The sequence below is a fragment of the Dendropsophus ebraccatus genome, chromosome 4, assembly GCF_027789765.1.
Source record: "Dendropsophus ebraccatus isolate aDenEbr1 chromosome 4, aDenEbr1.pat, whole genome shotgun sequence".
In the NCBI taxonomy this organism is placed as follows: Eukaryota; Metazoa; Chordata; class Amphibia; order Anura; family Hylidae; genus Dendropsophus; species Dendropsophus ebraccatus.
Window position 1 is genome coordinate 21,716,389 of NC_091457.1, and position 24,845 is coordinate 21,741,233.

Genomic DNA, 24,845 nt, shown 5'->3' on the forward strand with positions numbered 1-24,845 from the left:
CTTTTTCCCGCAGGCAGTGACTAAGAGCCCTATTCCACCGGACGATTATCGTTCGCATAATCGTTAACGATTAACGATCTCAAACGACCGCTATTGTCGAAAGACCGGAAAACATTCACTCATTTTCATGGAACGATAATAGTTACTTATGATCGTATTTGCGATCGTTTTTTCTGCGCTATTTCTTCGCTTTTGCGTTCATATCTACAGCGAACGACCGAACAATGTATTATTCAATGCGAAAAATTTGTGGACGTTTTGCAAACTAGCAACGATAAAAAGAGGCCCAGGTCTTATAAAGCGATCAACGATTTCTCGTTCGGTCATCAATCGTTAACTGCAATTCAACCGAACGATTATCGTTTAGATTCCAACGATTTAACGATAATCTGAACGATAATCGTCCGGTGGAATAGGGCCCTTAGCTCTGCATCCCCCTCCCCGGCACTTCTTGAAAAGCTTATTTCTGAGATGTTGGATCAAGTGAGCACTGGGCAGCAGAAGGCTTAAGCTACCTTCTGGACAACCTGGGAAAACCCAGCAACATTCTGAAGCCCCATAGAGAAGAATGGAGCACTGGCTGGGCACACACTGTGCTCCCCATTCATATGGGGGACTCCATTCTTGTGATCTGATGTAGGGAACCCCCATGGATCAGCTTAAACACTGAGATCACAAATGTTTTATACCGTGATGGCATATAGCTAGGAAATAAATTATGAGAAGGAAATCCTCCTTTTAAGCAAATGCCATGCAACATCTCAACTATCAGGAGTGCACAAAGACGCAAAACATAAGAAAAGTTTGTGAAGGTGGTGGATTAAAATATATAAAAAAAAATTACCAAAAAAAAAGTGTCAGATCACTAGACAAAGCTAAATAGTGTAATCCCCAAGGTCAGGAGGCTAAACATTGTGTCATCCAGGACTTTCCATTACATAACAGGGAGATTGCTGGCTGTATGTGATGAAGGCGAAACATTCCATAAATGCCTGCAGCACATGGCTTACAAGTATGCGGTAAGATATATGGTATATATATATATCTACCTACAGCATATATCAGTTGATAGAAAAAACAGATGTGACATCACGCATGCAAGCAAAATCAGCTCATATGTTTTTAAGTCATTGGTCACACCAACTAAGTTCCTGACCCTGGGTCTTGAATTTATTAAAGGGGTTTCCACATGGCATACAGCTGATCGGCAGGGGTTTTGGGTGTTAAAGTGACTCTGTACCCATAATCTGCCCCCCCCCCCCAACTGCAAGTACCGTCAGATAGCTGCTTTTAATCCAAGATCTGCCCTGGGGTCCAATTGGCAGGTGATGTAGTTATTGTCCTAAAAGACAACTTTTAAACTTGCAGCCCTGTGTCAAACTGGCGTGGCCGAGAGTGTCGGTGCCCTAGGCCTGCAACGCCCATCCGTTCCTACTCCCCGCCTTCATCACCATCCCTGGGTAGGATTTTTCCTATTAATCACTTGTCTGATCACTGCACATGTGCTGGATCGTGCTGATTAGCAGAAATACTGTCTGGGACATTCCTAATGATGAAGAGGGCGGGGAGGAGGGACGGAGAGGCAGTGCAATCCTAGGGCACAGACACTCTAGGCCACATCAATTTGACATAAGTTTAAAAGTTGTTTTTTAGGACAATAGCTGCATCACCTGCTGAACGGACCCCAGGACAGATCTTGGTTTAAAAGCAGCTATCTGACAATACATGTGGTTTGGGGGGGGGGCTAACATTGTGGGTACAGAGTCGCCTTAAGGTTCCCATACACTTTAAACTTCTGTTGGTCAAACCCACTGCTCGTCAGTATAAAGCGTTTGACTCCTCAACAGTTGATGATGGTGGAGATAGGTGTCCGGCATGATGGAAAATCACTGCCCAACCTCTTTATTCTCTGAGAGATAAGCCGCAGCCAGGGCAGTCTCCCTGTACAGTGTTGGAAAAGTGTGTAGAGAAGTGTGCAGCTGATTGCTTCTCTCACAGCTCTCTGTGCAAGAGATCCCATAGACATACCGTTGGCGCAAAGTCCAACAGGAGCTCAGTCCAATAGATAAATAGGGTGGTGGGTGCACCAGCAAAACCAGCAATCCAAACTTTATCACGCATGTACATTTGGCGTCTGTCATGGTGACATAACACAGAGTCGGTGACCACTCAGACCTCAACTGATCAAAATTTTTGTGTCTCTAGTAAAAAGGTTCCTTTAGAACATGGCAATTTACTAGAAACACCACCTACCTGTCCATTGCTGCTGTATTGAGGTGAATGAGGCTGCAATACCAAACATAACCTGTGGACAAGTGTGGCGTTGTTTCTAGCAAAAAGCAGCCATGTTTTTCTAATCCAGTACAACCCCCTTAACTAACAGGCTGTGGATGTGGTGTCACATTTTAATATCACGATAATTAAATGGATAAACTTATAAATAAAAGACGTCTTGTAAAGGGCGCCAGGCACTGACTGTAATAAAAGAGGCTCATGGGACGGGGATGTAATCCGAGTGCTTTATGGAGCATTAGTCGAGCCTCATCTGGAATATGCTGCTCTGGGCATGGATCATAGAAGGGAACAAGTGGAGTTGGAAAGGATACAAAGAACAGCAAGTGATAAGGGGGATGAAGGATCGTAGTTATAAGGAAAGATTACGAGGATGGAACCTATTTAGTTTTAAAGGGTTACTAACATTTCCGGTAAGTTTTGACAGGTCATCAGACATGTTTAAAGTTACAGATCACAGCGGGTGTCACTCCTGATGTAAGAAAATTCAACTTGTTTTCTCAATAGAATAGAGTGATTGGCACGCACTGTCATGCCATTCCCTTGGCTGTATGTAAGGATCGCAGCTGGCGTCAGGGGCGAGACCCGATGCAATCAGTTATTTCTGACATGTCTGATGTCATAAAGATAGGAATGTCCAATAGCATCTGTGGTGAAATCAAATCCAATATTTTATTCACATGATCAGGTACAATGAAGCAACATTTCCACCCTATGGGCCTGTGTGAAGCATGGGAAATAGACCAATACGGTCAAAACGTTCTTCACTGTTTGACCCACCCTCAGAACACGTAGAGGTACTCCATCCATCTGAAGAAGAGAAAACTCAGTCTCCAGAAGTAATAGGGATCCTGTACTATAAGAAGAGCTTTAAATTTGTGGACTAAATACGTCAGGAACAGGAACATTAATGTGTATCTGTCTCTTTTTAAAAATGTTGACATGTCGTAGAGGCAAATTAGAAATTTTAATTGGTCAGGGTCCCGTTACTGATGTCCTTGCAGCCCTTGTTAAACACCATACATTACCTATCCATACTGCAGGTCTTCTCCTGCACTCCTCTTCCTCCCGGTCCCGCGCGCAGCAGCAGCTTCAGTGCGGCCTGTTTGAGCTGACAGACAACTCAGCCAATCACTGGCCGCGGCGGTCCTGGCCAGTGATTGGCTGAGCCAGATGTTGCAGGCAAGCCTACCCAATCAGCGACTGAGGCAGCCGCTTATTGGCTGGATGGGCCCTAGGACCCAGAAGTGGTGCTCAATAATGGTGCTCGAGTCAGGAGGTAAGGGTGCTTTATTATTTTAAAACAACCCACCCCTGGGCATATGTAAAAAAATAAAGCCCCTTTTCCGGAGTATCCCTTTAAGATTAGGAAGATATTCCTTTCCTTTAGGGTAGACTGGCTTATATGTTAAGGTGCACATACATCTTCAATAGCCATTGGCTGAACATTAATTTGTCCGTCACCTGACCTCCGTATATACATAAACATTTGGTTTGCCTGAATGGGGAGAAGGGAGGTGGTGGAGACTTTTCTCCCTGAGAACAAATGGGTCAGGCAGTTGAAGGCCAATGTATCTGATCCATTTAGCTTACATGTCTCCTTACACATCACATGGTTAGCCAGGGCTTGATCAGTTTTGGGTCTTGGGTGCTCAGCCGCTTGATTCCCATGGGTTGTTCTAATGATCATCCAATACTTTTGATAGGACTCATCATCCAATACTTTTCACATGGCTCATGTTGAAAGTTTTGTAAAATGACAGCAGCACTTTGGGGGACATTTATGAAAAGTATGGCATACGCCTGCCGTATCCCCCGCTCACCCGATGGGCAGGCAAGGGGGGGGGGCTCATCAAGACGGGGAGGAGGCGTCTTATTAAGCAAGAAGAAAAGACCTGATTATGATCTGGCATCTAACATATATATATGTATATATATATATATATATATATATATATATTTATATATATATGCGCTGCAGAATCTGTTGGCGCTATACAAATAATATCATATATATATATATATATATTTATCCCAATTATTATTCATCATTTTGAGATATAAAGCCATAATAATATTGCCAAAAAAAATAAATCATATCGATGAGTCATATCATATCGATAGTCGGATGTCTATGGAGGAACAAAAAATGATTATTTTTAGCCTAGGTTCACACACAGTAAAAAAACAAAACAAAACAAAAAAAAAATTTACTTAGGTAAACGTATAAAAAGTGCTGCGTACACATTGTAAAAAATATCATTTTACATAAACTTTAAGGCTAGATTCACACACGCAAAATACGGCTTCAAAAATAAAGGGAAATAAAAAAATTCGAAGTTGGTTAAGAATTCAGTCCAATCCTGTTCCTTGGAATTTTAGATATACGTGTGGAATTTATTTCCTGTTATTGTTCCTTACGTCTCCTATAATAACCGGGACACGGAATAGTTTATGGGGTTCTGGACGTCCAGCTATTGGGAATCCATCTTGAAAGGCCCTGTCTGAGCTATAATGGTTTGCAGCATGTGTAAGGGGAGTAGCAGGAGGAATCCAGCATCATATAACAGCTGCTATTCCGGACTGCGGAGCCTTTAATGGTAATGTCTAAATTAGCTCAAGATTCCTCCACTCTGGGGGGGTGAAGGAAACGCAGGGCATGAGGTCACTTGGGTATTTCGAAAGGAGGACCTGTCTTAATTAGGGTATATAAGAGACCTGATACATTTTAAGGTTGGATCAGGTTAGTTGAGGAGATCTTGGAAGCCGAATATCATCAGGAAAAGACTCCAGTAGTTCCCATTCTCCTAGAATTACATAACAGGGAGTCTATGAGGACATAGAGAGGGTTACCAAAGAAAAGGGAACAAAATCGCATAGTGTATCCTAGATAGCTGAGAATTTAGAATTGTAATTAATTCACGTTAACAAATGGACATTATTCTTTTATGTATATTATACAGTAGCGCCTCTAGTGGTCAATTTCAGTACTGCGCGTCTAATTCAAACTTAAAAGGTTTGCCCCTTTAATTTGAGAGTCAATTTCCAAGATTTTTCTGTGACACGTAAGTGGAGAATATGTGTTATATATAATTGTACCGCTATAAAATAAACTCTTTAGATGTTCTAGTCCTATTTATGTGACTGTACACATGTATATGTGGTCAGCTATACTGACACCCCCCCCCCCCCAAAAAAAAATGGCTCCCGTATCTAAGCATTGCTTCAGAGCAGTAGGTTTCTATGGAAGCTCATACAAAGGGAATGATTTGTTAAGAGTGGAAAAGTGAATCTTTACCTGTATAGATTTGCAATAGGCACCTGTCATACATAGGATCCTATGTAAACAATGGGGGAGATTTATCAAACTGGTGTAAAGTAGTGCTGGCCTAGTTGCCCCTAGCAACCAATCAGATTCCACCTTTCATTCCTCACAGACTCTTTGGAAAATGAAAGATTGAATCCGATTGGTTGCTAGGGGCAACTGGGCCAGTCTTACTTTACACCATGTTTGATAAATCTCCCCCAATATATATATATATATATATATATATATATAGAGAGAGAGAGAGAGAGAGAGAGAGAGAGAGAGAGAGTTATAGAGAGAGAGTTATTTTACTAGATTTAAAGGGGTACTCCAGAGAAAAAGAGTTGTAAGTTACTTCTAATTAAAAATAAACTAAAGTCTTCCAGTACTTACCAGCTGCTGTATGTCATACAGGAAGTGTTTTTTTTTTCTTTCCCATCTGACAAAGTGCTCACTGTCCATGTCAGGAACTGTCCAGAGCAGTAGCAAATCCCCATAGAAAACCTCTCCTGCTCTGGCATGGACAGAAGTGGCAGCAGAGAGCACTGTGTCAGACTGAAAAGAATACACCATTTCCTGCAGGACATACAGCAGCTAATAAGTACTGGAAGACTTTATTTTTAATTAGAAGTAACTTAGAACTCTAGTTTTCTCTGGAGTACCCCTTTAAATCTCCATTCCGCAATACTCATTCATGTGACTCTGCTTGCACAACAGTTGTGCTTCTCTAAGTGAACTGTTCTCAACATCAGCGCCATGTAATAGAGTATAGACACTGATAAAGATTAAGAGGGCTGATCCCTGGATCCTATCTCCAATAAACACTAGATTACTTTTAGTGCCATGTACAAGTGTTGGCCAAATGCTTTCTCGGCATCATTAAAGGGGTTATCCAGCGCTACAAAAACATGGCCACTTTTCCCCTACTGTTGTCTCCAGTTCAGGTGCGGTTTGCAATTAAGCTCCATTTACTTCAATGGAACTGAGTTTCAAAACCTGCACCCAAACTGGAGACAAGAGAGGGGGAAAGTGGCCATGTTTTTGTAGCGCTAGATAACCCCTTTAAATTTAGCTTCTTAGTTATATTTGAGCAGCATTAAAGGGGTTAACCAACACTACAAAAACATGACCACTTTTCTACAGAGACAGCACCACTCTTCTCCATTCACTTCAATGGAACTGACTTACAGAACCTGCACCCAAACTGGAGCCAATAGTGGTGCTGTCTCTGGAAGAAAGTGGACGTACTTTTGTAGTGCTGGATAACCCCTTTAAGTCTTGTAGTGTGTTCACACCTTCATGTTTTAAATTGAAATTTTAAATAAAAAGAAACCAAAATAGATCATAAATACAAGGCATCTATCAAGGATAAAAACTTAGGGTATGTTCACACTGAGTAAATCAGGCGGAATCCCACCTGGCTCAGTGTGCTATAGCCTGTCTATTGGGGAGGGCGCTCTCCCATAGACAGGCTATGGCACACTGGGCCAGGCGGGAGTCCGCGGTGGAAAGTTCCGCCTGATTTACTCAGTGTGAACATACCCTAAGGCTCCTTCTCTTTTCAAATTGATTCCTGGCTTTGTATTCACAATTTCAGTTAAAAACCTGAAGGTGTGAACGCACCCTTAAAAGATGATGTCTCTGCCTGCCAACACGATGGTTAAGAAGAGTGGATTTAAAGAAAGGTGGAATGGGGTTAGTAGGCCGGTGTGACCTGTTACACTGTATCTATTGGCCGTGTTGTGCAGTCATTTACTAATTAACTCTTTTATGGTGGGCAACCCATGTAGGACATATTACCATTGGTGGGTTGTAGATGTCTATGGACTCTGTATAACTCTATTAGTGTGTGTACATAACCTTATTGGAGTAGTGTGATAGTATAAACATAAGATCAAGGGAAAACATAGGGACTCCAAGAAACTATAAAAGAATAAAAAAAAATGGCCACCATTACTTAAAGGGACTTGACACCATGAAAATATTATCTACTCTGTCAGCATCAGGTTATAGAGCAGGAAGAACTGAGAAGATTGATATACATCTTGATGAGAAAGTATTCTGTATAATTTGATTGAAGTCCAAACTCTTTCTATTCTGGACTCCTTAAGTATGGAAAGGTCCGATATTTCAATCAATAAATGACAAGTTACACAGAATCTTTTCCCACAAAGATATATATCATTCTGCTCGGCGCCTCCTGCTCTATCACATGATGTCAATAGTTTACATAGCATTTTCATGGTCACAGGTTCCCTTTAAGTGTCTGAAATTGTTGAAACTGAAGCTCAGTCCTTGCTTATTGTCAGATGTAAAAGAAGCAGCTTTAGCTATAAAATCAATAAAATATATACAAAGAGCAACAAGAGACATTTATGTAATCATTATTTGTGTAAATGATAATTAATGGTATATATATATATATATATATATATATATATATAGTGTGTGTGGTAATGAGCTCCAGCTCCCGTCATGTATATACACCTACAGCATCACGTAACACCATGCCTTGCCCTTGTGGAAACAGCTTGTACAGCTTGTAGCTTGGTTTTATCGCCTTGAGTTTGACAGCTGACAGCTGCGGAGAAGGTAACTTGGATCTCATGTGGGGAGGCCTGGCTGAAGGCTGTCGCTCAGGATCAGCAAACTCAGAAGCAATACCCTTCAGTGGAGTATGCATTTACTAATCCTGAAAACACAACTATCACGATGAGCTTATAACCAATACATAGAGTCTAATCCATCTACAACAATTACCTTGGGCCACTGCATAAAAAGAAACGGAAACTCAACTCTACAGGGACATTGTAGTCTAAAGACGTCCATAACCCATTGTCCCAGTGTTGAACTGGGGTATCTGGGGCCCAACAGAGGAGATGATCCTGGGGCCCACCAATGAACAACCAGTGAGAAACGACATGTCAGTCAGTGTTTGTGCAGGTTCTAAAGCTGGGGGCCCACCGGAGGATTCTCCAGTCCTCTGGTGGGCCAGTCCGCCACTGGTAGTCACTGACCATAAAACGTGTTTCTCCTGAATATATAGGTCCTCTTCTTTCAAGTTGTTGGAAGACACATCATATCACATTACTACTACCACCACAAGGGGACATGACCCCAATTCTGTAGGGTCCCTAAAGCCAACTCTGCTTAGGTTTACGACTAACATTTCAGGATTATGAAAAAGCTTGGTGACCCGTAACAATGGCCATATTGGTTTTCACTAGCTACATCCATTTTCAAACAATGTAATAGGAGGGCGCCCAAGAAATTTAAACAATCTAAAAACTTTGCCCACTTGAGGATGAGACTGCGGCCGTCACGGGTGCTGTTGTTTTAGTGGTGGCCATTTTTTTTTCTCGACTTTGGTTGAGTAGTCTATAGTTATGATGATCTGGTCTACGGCCCACGGTAGTGATCCTGGATGAGCGGTGATAATCTGCCCTGCACAGTAACAATCCAGGCCTGGCAGCGATAATCTAGAAGGTATGGGAACAATCCGCGGCCGTCATACACTCCCAGCTCTGCCAATGGTGAATGGTCAATTGTACTGTGCTTTCTAATGCAATGACTCATGCATGACTTAAGCGGCCCGAGATACAGTGATGTATATGTATACAGTGTCTGTAGAATAAAGCGCTATTCTATGGCTGGAGTCGAGGTGTCATGTGGTATGCCGCGTCCTAAATAGACCATCACTGCCATAAAGTCCTGCAGGAAGATGTTAGCAGCACATTGCAGACAGTAATAGGATCCCCCACCTGTCCTTCCCTTTGGTATGGGATAGCCAGGCTCCCTCATTCCAAGATGATGTACAGTGTCCATCCCATAAACCCTCTTTGGGACTCTCCAGGATATCGTTACCCTAAAAATAGCTTTCTAGGAAGCTGACAGATTTGTGGCTTTGGCCAGACGCCTAGAAAAAAAAAAAAAAGCCTTGCAGCTAGTGGTTAACATAGACATACTAATACATACTAATGGACCGGGAAAAAAAACTGAGATTTTTCTATGCTAGAATCAATGCACTAAATATATCTGTAAAACGACAGCGGTCAAGTAATAAGATCTAATATTTAGGTCTATGGTTGCATCCTGCTAATTGTATCTATTAAAGGGGGACTCCAGAGGAAAAAAAAATTGTGTTTAAAATCAACTGGTCTCAGAAAGTTATACAGATTTGTAAATCACTTCTATTTAAAAATCTCAAGTCTTCCTGTACTTATCAGCTGCTGTATGTCCTGCAGGAAGTGGTGTATTCTTTCCAATCTCTCTGCTGCCACCTCTGTCCTTGACAGGAACTGTCCAGAGTGTTAGCCAATCCTGTTATTACTGTTGTTTCTATATTCTTTGTTAACTCATATGTTAGCTTGTTGTACAAACATGTTTACTGTTGGCACTAAATTCAGTGCTTATAGATTTTCTCTTTTGTAATATGTTCTTAAAAAATCTAATAAAAAACATTGAACCAGAAAACCTCTACTGCTCTGGAAAATTCCTGATATGGACAGAGGTGGCAGCAGAGAGGCTGGAAAGAATATACCACTTCCTGCAGGACATGCAGCAGCTGATAAGTAAAGGAAGACTTGAGATTTTGACACCGGTTGATTCGAAATGGGTTTTTTTGCATCTTAGATCGCATCTACAACTGTAAGCATACCGGCAGAACAGCATTCTGGATACCGGTCAATATTCAGTCTAAAAAGGTTGCCTAGGATAAGTAAAAGCACAGCTACTTTTTTGCAAAAACAGAACTCCCACCCCCCTATCATCCTCAGGTTGGGAGTGGTATTACAATACACTTCTATTCTTTTTAATGGAACCGAGCTGCAAAACCCACACCCAAACTGAGGACAGGGGTGGTGTTGTTTCTTGAAGGAAATGGCCATGTTTTTCGAAGCATGGATAACTCCTTTAAAGTGTCACTGTCGTTTTTTTATTTATTTTGCAGAAATCAATAGTCCAGGCGATTTTAATAAACTTTATAATTGAGTTTATTAGGCAAATATGCCATTATCTGCATTCATAAAGACTTTCCCCAGGTCCCCCCCCCCTCTCTCATTCGACTCTTTTCCATCAGTCGGGCCTTGTGTAACCTATGGAGAGGGGAGGGGGGAGGAGGGAGATTAGTCACCAGCAGAGAACAGAGAACAAAGGATTACACAGCGGGACCTGTGTGAAAGCTGGTATTCAGAAGTCAGAGAGGTCACTTCTAACTTCAGAGGAGATAGCCCGGTGATGTAGCTGTAAATTAACTCTTTGTTGTCCTGTTTTGGTGCCTCATCGCCCTCAACCCCTCCCCTCTCCATAAGAGAAACATGAAGAGAGGGGGGAGAGTTTCAAACTTCTTTTTTCATGATAAAAATGCATTTTTCGGCTAATAAACCCAATTACAACGTTTCTTAAAATCGCCTGAACTATTGATTTCTGCAAAAAATTAAACGATTTTTCGTGAGTGTCTCTTCAATTTTTTCTTCTTACCTTATTAAGGTAAGAAGAAAAAAATTGAAGAGACACTCATGAAAAATATTCATACAAATAATTTGAGGGGAGACATTGTATGCAAGGACTAGTCCAAAAGTGGAAAAATCCTTAAAATAATCCTCCATGAGTGATGGTTATATATAGTGATGGTATGGTATAATGATGGTAACATATAGCAAAACGTATAGTGTGCAAATCTGTAGATAAAAGCAACAGCCTATTAGAGCCAATCCCCTGTTGTGTCTCCACAGACCTTTACAGCCTGGTGCAACTCTCACCTCAGGAAAGCCGGAACACAGATTGAGAACATAGAGGAAGATTTCAGGAATGGCCTGAAACTTATGCTGCTGCTTGAGGTTATCTCCGGTAAGTGGTATACGGGACAGTGAGACCCTGTACAGAAGTATATAGCTAATAGCAGTTATATTCTATTAGTATTGTTACGCACGTATTACGCTGAACAGTTAAAGGGGTTATCCAGCAAAACATTTTTCTTTCAAATCAACTGGTATTAGAACCTTTTATATATTTGTAACAAATGTGGCCTTCATGTACTTATAAACTGCTGTATGTCCTGCAGTACTGTAAGTCTGACACAGTGCTCTCTGCTGTCACCTCTGTCCATGTCAGGAACTGCCCAAAGTTTTCTATGGGGACAGTTCCTGTCATGGACAGAGGAGGCAGCAGAGAGCACTATGTCAAACTGAAAAGAATACACTATTTCCTGCAGGATATACAGCAGCTGATAAGTACAGGAATATTTTTTTCTGGTCTTGGATAACCCCTTAAAGGCTATATATAGTTATCAGAAGTGTCAGTGCTAGCCCTAGACAGCTTTCATCAGGATCTGACTGCGATCTAATCTGACTACAGCAGACATCAGACGGTATACGGTATAGCCACTGGGAGCGAGGAGGGAAATTGTGGAACGAAGAACCACGTATGTCACACACCATCTGCACGGGACTAGTATTTTCAACTATTTGAACAACCGTCTCACACAAACAGGAGAGACCAGATTACATGCTGCCTCCGTTCCTGTGTCTGAGGAAATGATCAGAATTAGCTAGGCCTCATCCTCACAATCAGTGATTTTTATGGTCCGCATATACCTCCGCAATTTTTTCTCTGTGACTGGGGAGAATGGTTAGCAATGGCATCTGTAAAAATGTTGAAGTGGTAAAAAAAAAAAGAAAAAGTAATTGGTTTGCTTAGATTAGATCCACGTTTTTTCACGGACGTCACGAATCCCATAGACTTCTATTGGCTAATCCATGTCGCAATTGCTATCTGCATTATCTTTTGACAGCACGGATTATGGATATGTGAAAGCACGGAACGTGTGAATAGCCCAATAGAAATAGTCAATAAGTTGATCACGGACAATGTTACTGAATGTGTGAATAAGGCCTTAGGCTAGAGTGACATTATACTAGTATGAGAGAGTATCTGGAAGAAGCCATCATAAGTAAGGGTGCGTTCACACAATCGGAATCTCCGCCACAGACTTCGCTCAGAATTCCACCTACCTTACTGTCTCAATGTTAAGTATAGGGCGCCTCCGCTGAAAGACTTGACATGTTGCGGAGAGCAGAGGCGCCCTATACTTAATATTGAGACAGTGAGGCAGGCGGGAATCTGAGAGGATTCCTTTGCGGGGAGTGCGCTCGGAATTTCTGCGTCTTTTCCTCTGTGTGAATGGGCCCGTGCCATCATATTGGATAGATATCTGGAAGCACTGCTTTAAAGGGGTATTCCAGAGGGAAAAATCAAATCAACTGGTGTCAGAAGGTTATACAAATTTGTAAATCACTTCTATTTAAATATCTCAAGTCCTTTAGTACTTATCAGGTGCTAAATGTCCTGCAGGAAGTGGTTTATTCTTTCCAGTCTGACGCAGTGTTCTCTGCTGCCACCTCTGTCCATGTCAGGAGCTGCCCAGAGCAGAAGAGGTTTTTATGGGGATTTGCTACTGCTCTGGACAGTCCCTGACATGGACAGAGGTGGCAGCAGAGAGCACTGTGTCAGACTGGAAAGAATACACCACTTCCTGCAGGACACACAGCAGCTGATAAGTACTGGAAGACTGGAGATTTTTAAATAGAAGTGATTAAAAATCTGTATAACCTTATGGAGTACCCCTTTAATATAGGATGCAACAGAAAAGGCTTTGTAGGCCTCTATGAAAGGAAACACATTCGCTGTGGCCTCACAGATTACAGCTCCGCAACTCATAGCTTGTACAGAACCCTAATGTAGTCACGTGAATGAGCCCTAAATGTAAACCTAAGAACCAAGTGACCCCAGCGGTGCCATAGTGCCAACCTAATAAAAAATTTCTTGATTTCCATTTTTTTACCTACTTCATGTAGACCTGATGAAGAGAACATTTGGTCCCCTGAAACACGTTGTATTAATTAATGTTTGTGTAGTGCTCCCGTAATTCGCTTACCTTTCCCACGCTCACCTCTCCCATAGATTTCTGAAGTCTGTCTGCTATGTATGAAGATGCTATAGTTTAGCCAAAGATACATGGTCACATCACTGTGAAGAAAGAGTTCTCTCTATTACTGTGCACTACTTTCTGCTACTGTCAGAGATGGCAGTGGGTGGCAGGTGCCCTTTAAGACTGTATGCCAATAATGCTTCACTCCCTGGCTTGCTGCAATCTCTGACATGTAAAATATTTTTTGTAATGATAAAAGCTTATTCAGACTATCGCTATCTGATGAGTGGGCGTTTGATACTCAGCACCCCCTGTCAATTCACTGTATGTCAGATCTGCAGCACCCACTTACACAATAAACAGAGCCAGAAGCAGACAACTCTTTGCAATGTGTAGTGGCCAAACTGAGTAACTGCAGCTCCCTTCCTATTCATGGCAATGGAAGCTGGGCTGCAGTTACCGAGAATGACCACTACACAATACATGGTTCTGGCATACAGCTGACCAGCAGAAGTGCTGGGTGTGGGAGCCCACTGATCAGATACTAATGGCCTATAATTAGGATTGGCTATCCATCAAAAAGTAGCAGAAAGTCTTCCCATCATATCATTGGGGTAGGGGCATAATACCACCATAGCAGCCATAGCGGTTGCTACGGGGCCCGCTGCATCAGGGGGCCTAGTGGCCCTCTCCTGTAATACACTACGCCCGAGCCATCATCATTTGCAGCCCCCAAGTGGCTTAGCGGGCCTCCTAAGTGCTGCCAATGTCCCTTTAACTGAAAGCGCTTTTAAGGATCACTTACAGTTAAATGCTGATGGTTATGACTACACTTGACAGGTTTGTTGTCAGTCGGGAGGGGGACCCAATCAAAAGTTTGCTATGGGGATCAGCCATTTCTAGATTGGGGTTGAGCTGCAATGCAGGACCAAGCCCATGAATGAGTGCGCCTCTGTTTCTGGGGGGAAAAGGTATTACCAATGGTTTTGTTTTTTGTTTAAGGCTGGGTTCACACCACATTTTTGCAATAGGTTTTTTTTTTTTTTTAATCCGTTTTTAAAAAAAAAAAAAAAACGGATGGAAAAACCGATGCATTTGTGTGCATCCGTTTTGGTCCATTTTTCCCTTGACTTATATTATAAAAAAAAAAAAAATGCATCAAAACGCAGCCATTTTTTTAACACACACAAAAACATACTTTGCCTTAATTGTTCGACGTTAAAAAACTGAAGCGATTTGATCCGTCTTTTTTATAATGGAAGTCAACGGAAAAAAAGGAACAGTTTTTCCATCCGTTTTCTGCAAAAATGGATGAAAAAAGAAAACATTGTAAAAACGCAGTGTGAACCCAGCCTTACTATGGTTCAAAATAAATAAAAGTTCAAAATAATTTCAGGTAGCTGGTTCTTTCCAACCTTACATATTTTGTAATAATAGAATAATTTTTTAATTAATTGTATTTCTGTTACAGGTGAAAGACTGCCTAAACCAGACAAAGGGAAAATGCGCTTCCATAAGATCGCTAATGTGAACAAGGCTCTTGACTTCATTGCAAGCAAAGGGGTGAAACTGGTTTCTATTGGTGCAGAGGGTGAGTGGCATCTCAGACAGTCAGTCATGTGACTGTATTACCTAATATACTGGATGGACAGGTGATAAGGGAAAAATATTGTTGGATTCACTGGTTATACTGGTTATATACTAATCAACAGACACCTGTATAGTTTTAGTACATACTGTACATAACAATTTTTTATTTTAGTTTGGTGACATTTAATGCAGAATTGACAATATCCTTGCTCCTGTTATCTGTTATGGGATTTTCATATGTAAATACACCTCCACCATTACACAGAATATTTCTAAGGTGGGGGGTGTATGGGACAACCCTTATAGTGTCCTATCATGGCTGAGGCTATGTTCACACACAGTATTTTTGCTCAGTAGTTTGGTCAGTATTTTGCAACCAAAACCAGGAGTGGATTGGAAACACAGAAAGGCTATGTTCACACACTGCTGAAAATAAGTGAATGGCCGCCACTTCGCGTATACAGCTCCTGCTGCAGCCACGGCCGGTATGTGCTGCGGCTGCTGCAGGAGCTGTATACAACGGTTCAGGGAACCATATCAGCCCGAATGGTTCACTGAACCGTTGTACACAGCTCCTGCAGCAGCCGCAGCACATACTGGCCGCGGCTGCAGCAGGAGCTATATACCCGAAGCGCTCTGCCTGTCAGCGCACTCAGAGAGGATAAATGACAGGCAGAGAGGCCAGTAAGGGACTGCTGCAGGAGCTGTATACAGCAGTTCAGGGAACCATATCAGCCCAATTGGGCTGATTGGTTCCCTTTAATTGCAAATCACAGAGGTTATTTCAAAACAACGGCTGTTGTTTTAAAATAACAGCAATTATTTTCCAATAAATGACGGCCCTCCACTCAGTTTCAGCAGCGTGAGAACATAGCTTTTCTGTGTTTCTAATCCACTCCTGGTTTTGGTTGCAAAATACTGACCATAATATCGAGCAAAAATACTGTGTGTGAACACAGCCTAATAATGTGGGTGAGAAAATGAAGTTAGGGAATCACGGTGTCAAGAATGATTAAAGGAGAAGTCCGCACAAAACTAAATTAAAGTACTGGAAAATATTCTCAATAGTCATGGGTCGTCTCAGGGTACTATTACACGGAACGATAATCGGCCCGATTCGGCCGATTATCGCTCCATGTAATAAATACAACGATCAGCCGCAGACAGGCTGATCGTTGATATAGGTTTGGACCTATTTTTGTCGGGCGCCGACCGCACATCGCTACGTATAATAGCGGTGCGCGGCCGGCGACTGACGATATACATTACCTATCCACGTTCCAGGGCTGCTGCTGCGTTCTTCTTCTCCCCGGGTCTTGCGCGCTCTAGCTTGAGATTGACCCGTCAGCTGACAGGCCGCCCGGCCAATCACAGGCCGCGGCGGTCCCGGCCTGTGATTGGCTGAGCGGCCTGTCAGCTGACAGGCCACTCTGAAGTTAGAGCGCGCAAGACCCGGGGAGAAGAAGAACGCAGTAGCAGCCCTGGAACGTGGATAGGTAATGTATATAGTTAAGCAAGGGCTGCAAGGACACCACCCTTATATGCCAGATGAAGTCTTATAAAGCGGGTGCTTTCTGGTGTTGGTCAGTCAATCGAATGTGTGCCGCTGTGCCTCCTCTCCTGCTCCCTCCTACTCGCCGGGACTGGAGTCTAGAGTGAGCCATGGCGCCCTCCTACTGTGGTAATCAGGCTGCTTGGTGGTGTGGGGCTGCTCCGGATGGCTCTGTCTCCCTCCATCTCCACACGCCGGAGCTGTCATCCTGTTTGCACTTACCGTACAGCTCGCACCTCCTGGAGTTACAGCGTCACAGGGCAGGAAAGAGAGAGACCACAGGGGTGTAAGAATTGAATGCAAAGCATGAATGCTGCTGAGCTGGGGTGAAACATATGACACTGAATAAATATTGTATACTTTATATGTGGTGCAGATATAAGATGCTGTAATGGTGCAGCCTGAATCTCTATGACACAGGCAAAGGGATGAGCCAACATCCCGATATTCGGTTCGGATCCCGAACACAAAAAAAGAAAAGATTGTGAAAAGTGAGATTCACGAACAAATAACAAACATACAGTAGAAGCGTACGTTTTGATCTACGCAGTCGTACGCATTTTATTTGCATTCATTTGCGTACGTTTCGGTCTAGAGTTACGCGCATGCGTACAGATTGTCAGATACAAAGTGTAAATTACGCAGTGGCGTACATTCGCAAGTTTGAATATGTTCGAAAATGATCGTTATAACCATTCCGAACATCAAACTAATTGTTCGTGATCGGTGAACACAAATAATTACAACATGTTCGTACGAACATACGAACATTTACGAACATGTTCACCAATGTGGCCACAAAAAAAATATCCATAAATGCAGGTTGTATCTTCATGACAGATTCCCTAATAAAGAGGCACACTCATCTGTCCATATAATACACAGTCACCATTGTTATTCCTGTAGTGTCCTCTGTTCCATCCCTGCTCTGCTCTCCATACTTTTCATTATTATATCTGAGCCATGTGACCTTTGATCAGCCAGCACCTTGAGCTGTAAAAGCATCATCAGTAACTGTGACTGCTTGTGTGGAACAGTCCATCCAGCTTTATCATATATAAAGTTCTGCTGGTCGAGATGGTGGCCCCATTAAAGGGCTTATCCATCACAAGAAAAACATGGCCACTTTCTTCCAGAGACAGCATGACTCTCGTCTCCAGTCCAGGTGTGGTTTGCGAATAAGCCTCATTCACTTCACTGGAACCGAGTCTCAAAACTTGCACCCAAACTGGAGACAAGAGTCGTGCTGTCTCTGGAAGAAAGTGGCCATGTTTTTTTTTTAAACCCTGGACAACCCCTTTAAGAGCACAGAAACACATGTAATTTCCAGGGGTATCCAAGTGAGGTCACATGACCCAGGAATTTTCAGATAAAAAGTAACAACTATATCATGTATATGGCTGATTATAGGCATAATGAATAATCAACTAATCCAGAACTAACTCTTTAATGGTACTTTTACACGGAGCGATAATTCGCCCAATCGCACGATTAACAATTTTGAAGTAACAATTTTATTTTTATAATGATCAGCGTTTAGACGGAACGATATATCGTACGGAAAAATCGTTTTGCGATGGTTTTGCGATGGCTTAAGCCTATCTCGCACATAGGTTAAATCGGCGAACGACTGTTCACACGGAACGATCTGCGATTTTTTTGCGAACGACCAACGTGGATTTGAGAACATGTTGAAAGATCAAAATGAACGATTTATCGCTCGTTGTTTGATCGTTCGCTGTGTTTACACGGCATGGTTATCGTTCGAATTCGATCGTTATCGTGCAAATTCGAACGATAATCGTTCCGTGTAAAAGAACCATAAGATACCTGTGGGAAATTTAAAGGAACACATACAAATATATGAAATTAATGGGGTAGTTCACAAAAAAAAAATCTTTCAAATCAACTGGTGCCAGAGATTTGTAATTTACTTCTATTTCAAATTCTCCAGTCTTCCAGTACTTATCAGCTGCTGTATGTCCTGAAGGAAGTGGTATTATTTCCAGTCTGGAGAGCAGAAGTTTTTTATGGGTATTTGCTGCTGCTGCTCTGGACAGTTCCTGACATGGACAGAGGTGGCAGCAGAGAGCACTGTGTCAGACTGGAAAGAATACACAACTTCCTGCAGGACATACAGCAGCTGATAAGTACCGGAAGAGTGGAAATTTTTTTAATAGAAGTAAATTACAAATCTCTGGCACCAGTTGATTTGAAAGAATTTTTTTTGCTAAAAAAATACACTAAAAATATATCCTGTAGTTTTATATACCAATTCATTGTGTCTTCTCTTTCTGCAGAAATTGTTGATGGAAATCTGAAGATGACCTTGGGTATGATTTGGACTATTATTCTGCGTTTTGCTATTCAGGACATTTCCGTTGAAGGTAAATCTATAGCGCTCCATTATATTACAGCATTTTCCATGGTTTTTTATTATGTGTTATATAGCATTGTGGGTTATGAGGTCTACCACTGATCATTCCTATACATTTCTATAGTAACGTTGCACTGACTGATCAGTAATAAACACCAGGCAGTTATTGGCCACATGGGCTGATCATTCATTAGCCGTTACACTCACGCAGCTTGAGATTTAAAGGGGTTGTCCAGCGCTACAAAAACATGGCCACTTTTTCCCCTCTCTTGTCTCCAGATTGGGTGGGGTTTGGAACTCAGTTCCATTGAAGTAAATGGAGCTTAATTGCAAACCGCACCTGAACTGGAGACAAGAGAGGGGGAAAAGTGGCCATGTTTTTGTAGTGCTGGACAACCCCTTTAAGTAACCTAACTAGCCCTTTGGTTGGTCCTTCTTGCTCATGTTTTATAAAACCCTATTGTGTTCGCTTAGAAACATCTGCTAAGGAAGGATTGCTGCTCTGGTGTCAAAGGAAGACTGCCCCCTACAGGAACGTCAACGTGCAGAACTTCCACATCAGGTAATGTAAGGTGAAAGGAGAGTAAAGCTTAAATATGTTGCAGCAATATGAGCAAAGGGTGCAAGTGTCGCCCCTTTAAACGACATGACTCCAAGAGCAGAGGGCTTAAAGAGACTCTGTCAGCAGGTTTATGGAGTCCTATCTCAGGGTAGCATAAACTAGTGATAGAGAAGCTGAACAGAATGGTGTATCACTTACATTGTTCTGTGCAGCTGATCCAGAGATCTCCTCCTGAATAACAAGGACAATAAGTAGTTTTCTCCATTATGTGCATGTGCTCAGTAGTCCTTGATATTCATGAGAAGCAGAAAACTCCGCCCACCAGCTGCTGATTGGCAGTTATCTATCCATGCTGTGTATAGTCAGCAACTGTCAATCAGCAGCTGGAGGGTGGGAGGAGGGATGTGGCAAGAATACTATTCTCCTGCATATTAGGAGAACGGCTAAACAGAATGATGTAAGTAATACACCGATCTGTTCAGCATTTCCGTCACTAGTTTATGCTGCCCTCATTTAAAGTGGAATAAAACTAATGACAGATTCCCTTTAGGGGTGAAATAAGTATAAGGCTATGTTCAGACTTTGAAAGAGACTGGCCATTCCGTGACCCGGCCAGTACCAGCCAGATGATCTTTAGTGCCACTGAATTTTGATGCTGGCGCATCCATGCGCGCCTGCATTAGAATTCCCCGCAGCCCATAATGGAGCATACGGCCAAAGCCGCGCGCTCTATTGTATGCACTGACAGGGTTTTCTGCGGCTGCTATTCAGTGACATGTCAGTTTTTTGCGGTGGCGCTAGGGATCCCGGCCGGAGTGTATACTATGTGTACAACTATTGTTACAATGGTTGTGATTACTACGGAACTTACGTAGTGTGAACATAGCCTAAGGTTGTTTTCCAACCAAACTTGATGACACGGGATTACTAGCCATATAAAATCCCTCAGCAGTGTGCCAATCCATCAGTATATATAAGACATAGATGGGAATGTAAGCTGTTGCACAGATATTTTGTAGGTAGCAATGCTCAGATTACACATATAGTAGTATGGACACAGGTTGTGTAATACAAGTCTCTATGTTTTATCTGTTCATCTGCAAGATATAGCTGGTTGAGGCATGTGGCAGTATTCTTCACTTCTTGGTTATCAATAAAATCCAACTACATTATAGATCATAGAGAGAATGAGTACTCCTCCTTCACCTGGCTATAACTCACAATTGCAGCAGGTCTCAGGAGTAAAACTCAATGTAATCTTTAGGGGTACCCCAGCTGAAATTGGCTTTCTTTCAAATCAACTGATGTCAGAAAGTTATATAGATTTGCAATTTACTTCTATTTAAATATCTCCAGTCTTCCAGCACTTATCAGCTGCTGTATGTCCTGCAGGAAGAGATGTATTCTTTTTAGTCTGACACAGTGCTCTCTGCTACCACCTCTGTCCATGTCAGGAACTGCCCAGAGCAGGAGAGGTTTTCTATGGGAATTTGCTGCTGCTCTGGACAGTTCCTGACATGAACAGAGGTGGCAGCAGAGAACACTGTGTCAGACTGGAAAGAATACCACTTCGTGCAGGACATACAGCAGCTGATAAGTACTGGAAAACATTGAGATTTTAAAATAGAAGTAAATTACAAATCTATATAACTTTCAGCTGATTTTGACGGAATCCTCCTTTAACTTCTGACATGCCTGAGGACACTAATGCTACATTCACTTTAAATATAAATGCAACATTCCCTTATACAACAAGTTCTATAGCATTGACTAAAATCACTATCCTCCATGTGGTACAATGATTTGTCACCCAGGATAACTGTGCTTGATGTCTGTGTTCCCCTTTACACCCTTTAAAACACCCTACCCCTTGGCACTCGCATGGTCTGCTTCTATGGCACATGAACTCTTGCATCAGGACATTCCCTTCTCGAATGTCTGCCAACCGGGTGAATAGTTGTGAAAACTATTCTTAGATTTAGATCCGCAGCTTACTCATTACAGCATCAGGTAGGCAGGTAAAGAAATAGAACTTTTTGGCTGAGTTTTCTATTTGCTGTATGAATATGGTATGAACGGGGTAAGAGATAACTAGCTGACTGGGGTCTGACTGCTGAGACCCCTGCTGGTGATCAGAATGGACAGAATTGTAGTTTTACAACGGCTGGAGGGGTGAATGTTCCCTATACCTGGTCTATGTGACCAGTACTGTCATTTCCAGGAACGTTTGACATATCCTCAGACAAGTCAAAAGTTACTGATGGCAGTGGGTCTCACTCCTGAGACCTGGTGTTATACCGGGATCGGAGTGCTTGGCAGCAGGGACTTCTGATTTGTTTGCTGTTAAGGTGCGTTCACACTACGGAATACGCACAGAATTTTAAGCTGATTCCAATTTAGTCCGTAAAAATGAACATTTCATTATTCTATTGTGTTGAATAGGCTTTCCACTCATTCGTCCACACGCCGGAATTTCTGTCAGGATCCGCGTTCCGTCTAAATAGTTGACATGTTAATTTTTTTGTGCGGATTCCGCTAGAGAAATCCTATAGAAGTCAATGGGGCTTGCATTCAGCTCAAATTCTGCTCCTATTCTGCCAGAGCTGAATAGGTGGGGAGTTTTAAGCAGAAAACTTTCCTCTTCAATTCCTCGCCTTTTCCTCAGTTTGAATGCAGAAATTCTGTGCAGAATTTCCGTGCGGATTCGGTGAGTGCATGTGGGAGTTCCACATGGAATTTTCGTAGCCGATTCCGTAGTATGAAGGGCCCTAAGGAAATCACGCGCATAACTTGCCGCGGATTCCGCCTCCCGCGCGCTCCCGCTTGAAGTTCTGCTGGTCCCATAGGCTCCATTCTATGGTCCGGCGGATTTTGTCGTCCACCCAAAGAAGGGACATGTCAATTCTTTTGGCGGGCAGCAGAATCTACCCGACTGTAGAATGGAGCCTACAGGATGGCCAGATGTTTAAGCAGAAGTGCGCACGGAATCTGCCGGAGCTTATCTGCATGATTTATTCAGTGTGCAAGGGCCCTAATGGAGAGAACAAGTCAGATTTGATTGACAGCCGCAGAGTGAATGGCACTGTCTCTTAGGATTTCAGTAGTTCTCGGGGGTCAGTCACAATAGACTTCTGTTTTTGTAATTGGTACGGATACCCCATTTTCTATTGGGATCACCCCTTCTGTTTCTCCACCTGACTGGAAACGGGACACAAAAAAACTACACAAAATAGCCACTGTCACAGTACCTGGATAAGTATGTTGTATCAGTATTTGTAAACCAAGAACAGGCATGGATCCAAAGTGGCCTTATAAATCACTGACCCTAATGCTGAGGTAATACCTCAAAACCTCAAATGTTGGAGGAAATCTCATTTTGCACAAATTGGGAGTAATTCCATCGATATTTACCTCACTATATGGAGCGACAGATTTACAAGGTGCCAATACTCTAAACCCTTCACACATTCTACTTTCCCAATAGCCGGGATGAAAGTCAGCTTTCCATTCCTGTCTTTACGTTATGTGACTTTGGCTGCTGTAATAAGCTCGGCCTCATCCTGACAACCCTCCCAGGAATCTGCTTATGACAGCGAACTACGGAGAGCATCTGCTGACATCAGTCACCACAACTATTTTTACCTCACAGGGTGGCTAACATGGCTCTCCTCATATCAGGGACGGCGGAAAACAAGTAAAATACACTGATGTAGTCACAGCCTAAAAGTAGCACTTTAAGAACACAGGATAAGTGGCAGCGCTTATATATTCTTCACATGTCATGGAATGGAGGGAACTACCTAGATATTTGGTTGCCATATAGGCGTGACCTTAGGGCTTGTCGCTTGTGAACACGCATGGAAGAGCACTGATCGGCACTCTCTTACATGGTTTGGTAATCGCTAAGATCGCTAATCACTCCAGAAGTGGAGTCCGATCATTCGGCATTCGATTATCGGTGGCTGAAAAAGTTGGATACAGCCCTAGGGAGTCCAGGAAAACATGGCTACGGCCATAGGCTGTAGCCACCGTTATTCAAATATTGGACGATCAAACTGACTTGAGTGTTTAAGTACTGACCCTATTAGGCACAAAAACACATGGGAGGGGAGATTTATCAAACTGGCGTAAAGCAGAATTGTCTTAGTTGCCCCTAGCAGATTCCACTTTTCATTCCTCACAGACTCTTTGGAAAATGAAAGGTGAAATCTGATTGGTTGCTAGGGGCAACTAAGCCAATTCTACTTTACACCAGTTTGAAATATCTCCCCCACAGTGTTTTTTTATTATTATTTTAATTTTTGCCCATAGCAACCAACCAGGATTCAGTAAAACTGCCATTTTTTTTTGCATTTTTTTCTTACCAGCCGTTTTTCCGTTCCGTTAAACTCAATAGCTGGCAAAAGACATTGGTTTTCTGGCTGTCTTTTGTAGTCTTGTAAAATTGCCAAATAATGGCTGTATTTTGATATATAAGATGGGGGTGGTTGGGATGGAGGAATTTCGTCTGAAAAGTGCCGATCAGCAAGATAGCATGATCAATTGCTCGGCCAGGCTGAATGGAGGATTGCTGTATCATTTGTGTGGTCATTTAAACACATTGCTAACATCCGGTGTACACAGAGAGATGTGTGGCCGATAACAATGATCTTTTGTGCCGCACAAAGTCAAGCTTCCATGTTAACATGTATTATATAGATATCAGAGAAGGCTGCAGCACTACTGACACAGGCAGCTTCCCCAAGTGTAATATCTATTCTAATGCTTACATGTATTATACAGACATCATAGGAGGCTCAGTATCTGCATGCAACAGCGCTAATATCGGTAACGGTATGCATGTGCAGACCTGCATGCGTATACTTGCGCATGTGCAGCCCTGTATACGTTTGCTTTGGCATGTGCACTCCTGTATGTGTATGCTTTTACATGTGCAGCCCTGTATGCATATGCTTGTGCAGCCCTGTAGTTCCCAACACAGCCATTGGTGTCAGCAGAGGGACCATGTAAAAAAAAAAAAAAAAAAAAAATTTCTTTAGTAAAGTCATAGTTAGTTATTTAACTTTATTTAACAAATGTAATAACGAAAATCGTACTTTCTCTTACATAAAGCTGGAAGGATGGCCTTGCACTGTGCGCTCTCATCCATAGACACAGGCCTGACCTCATCGACTACTCCAAACTGAGGAAGGTACAGAAAGATCAACTACAAAACTCTTTATAATACTTAAAGGGGCT

At 42.4% G+C, this 24,845-nt stretch overlaps 1 protein-coding gene and 1 long non-coding RNA gene across 2 annotated transcripts in view; one reads left to right on the forward strand and one right to left on the reverse strand.

The window, feature by feature from the left end:
• Positions 1–5,674, reverse strand: part of LOC138787931 (uncharacterized) — a 62,894-nt gene extending 57,220 nt beyond the window's left edge. The window contains exon 1 of the long non-coding RNA XR_011362531.1: positions 5,591–5,674. This is a non-coding gene — a long non-coding RNA (uncharacterized lncRNA). The remainder of the gene's footprint in view (positions 1–5,590) is intronic.
• The window catches only part of ACTN3 (actinin alpha 3), a 50,196-nt gene that overhangs the window by 16,451 nt on the left and 8,900 nt on the right, over positions 1–24,845 (forward strand). The window contains exons 2-6 of the mRNA XM_069965251.1: positions 11,332–11,446; positions 14,998–15,117; positions 18,969–19,055; positions 19,520–19,607; positions 24,720–24,798. Of these exons, the coding sequence (XP_069821352.1) occupies positions 11,332–11,446; positions 14,998–15,117; positions 18,969–19,055; positions 19,520–19,607; positions 24,720–24,798 (489 nt within the window). The remainder of the gene's footprint in view (positions 1–11,331; positions 11,447–14,997; positions 15,118–18,968; positions 19,056–19,519; positions 19,608–24,719; positions 24,799–24,845) is intronic.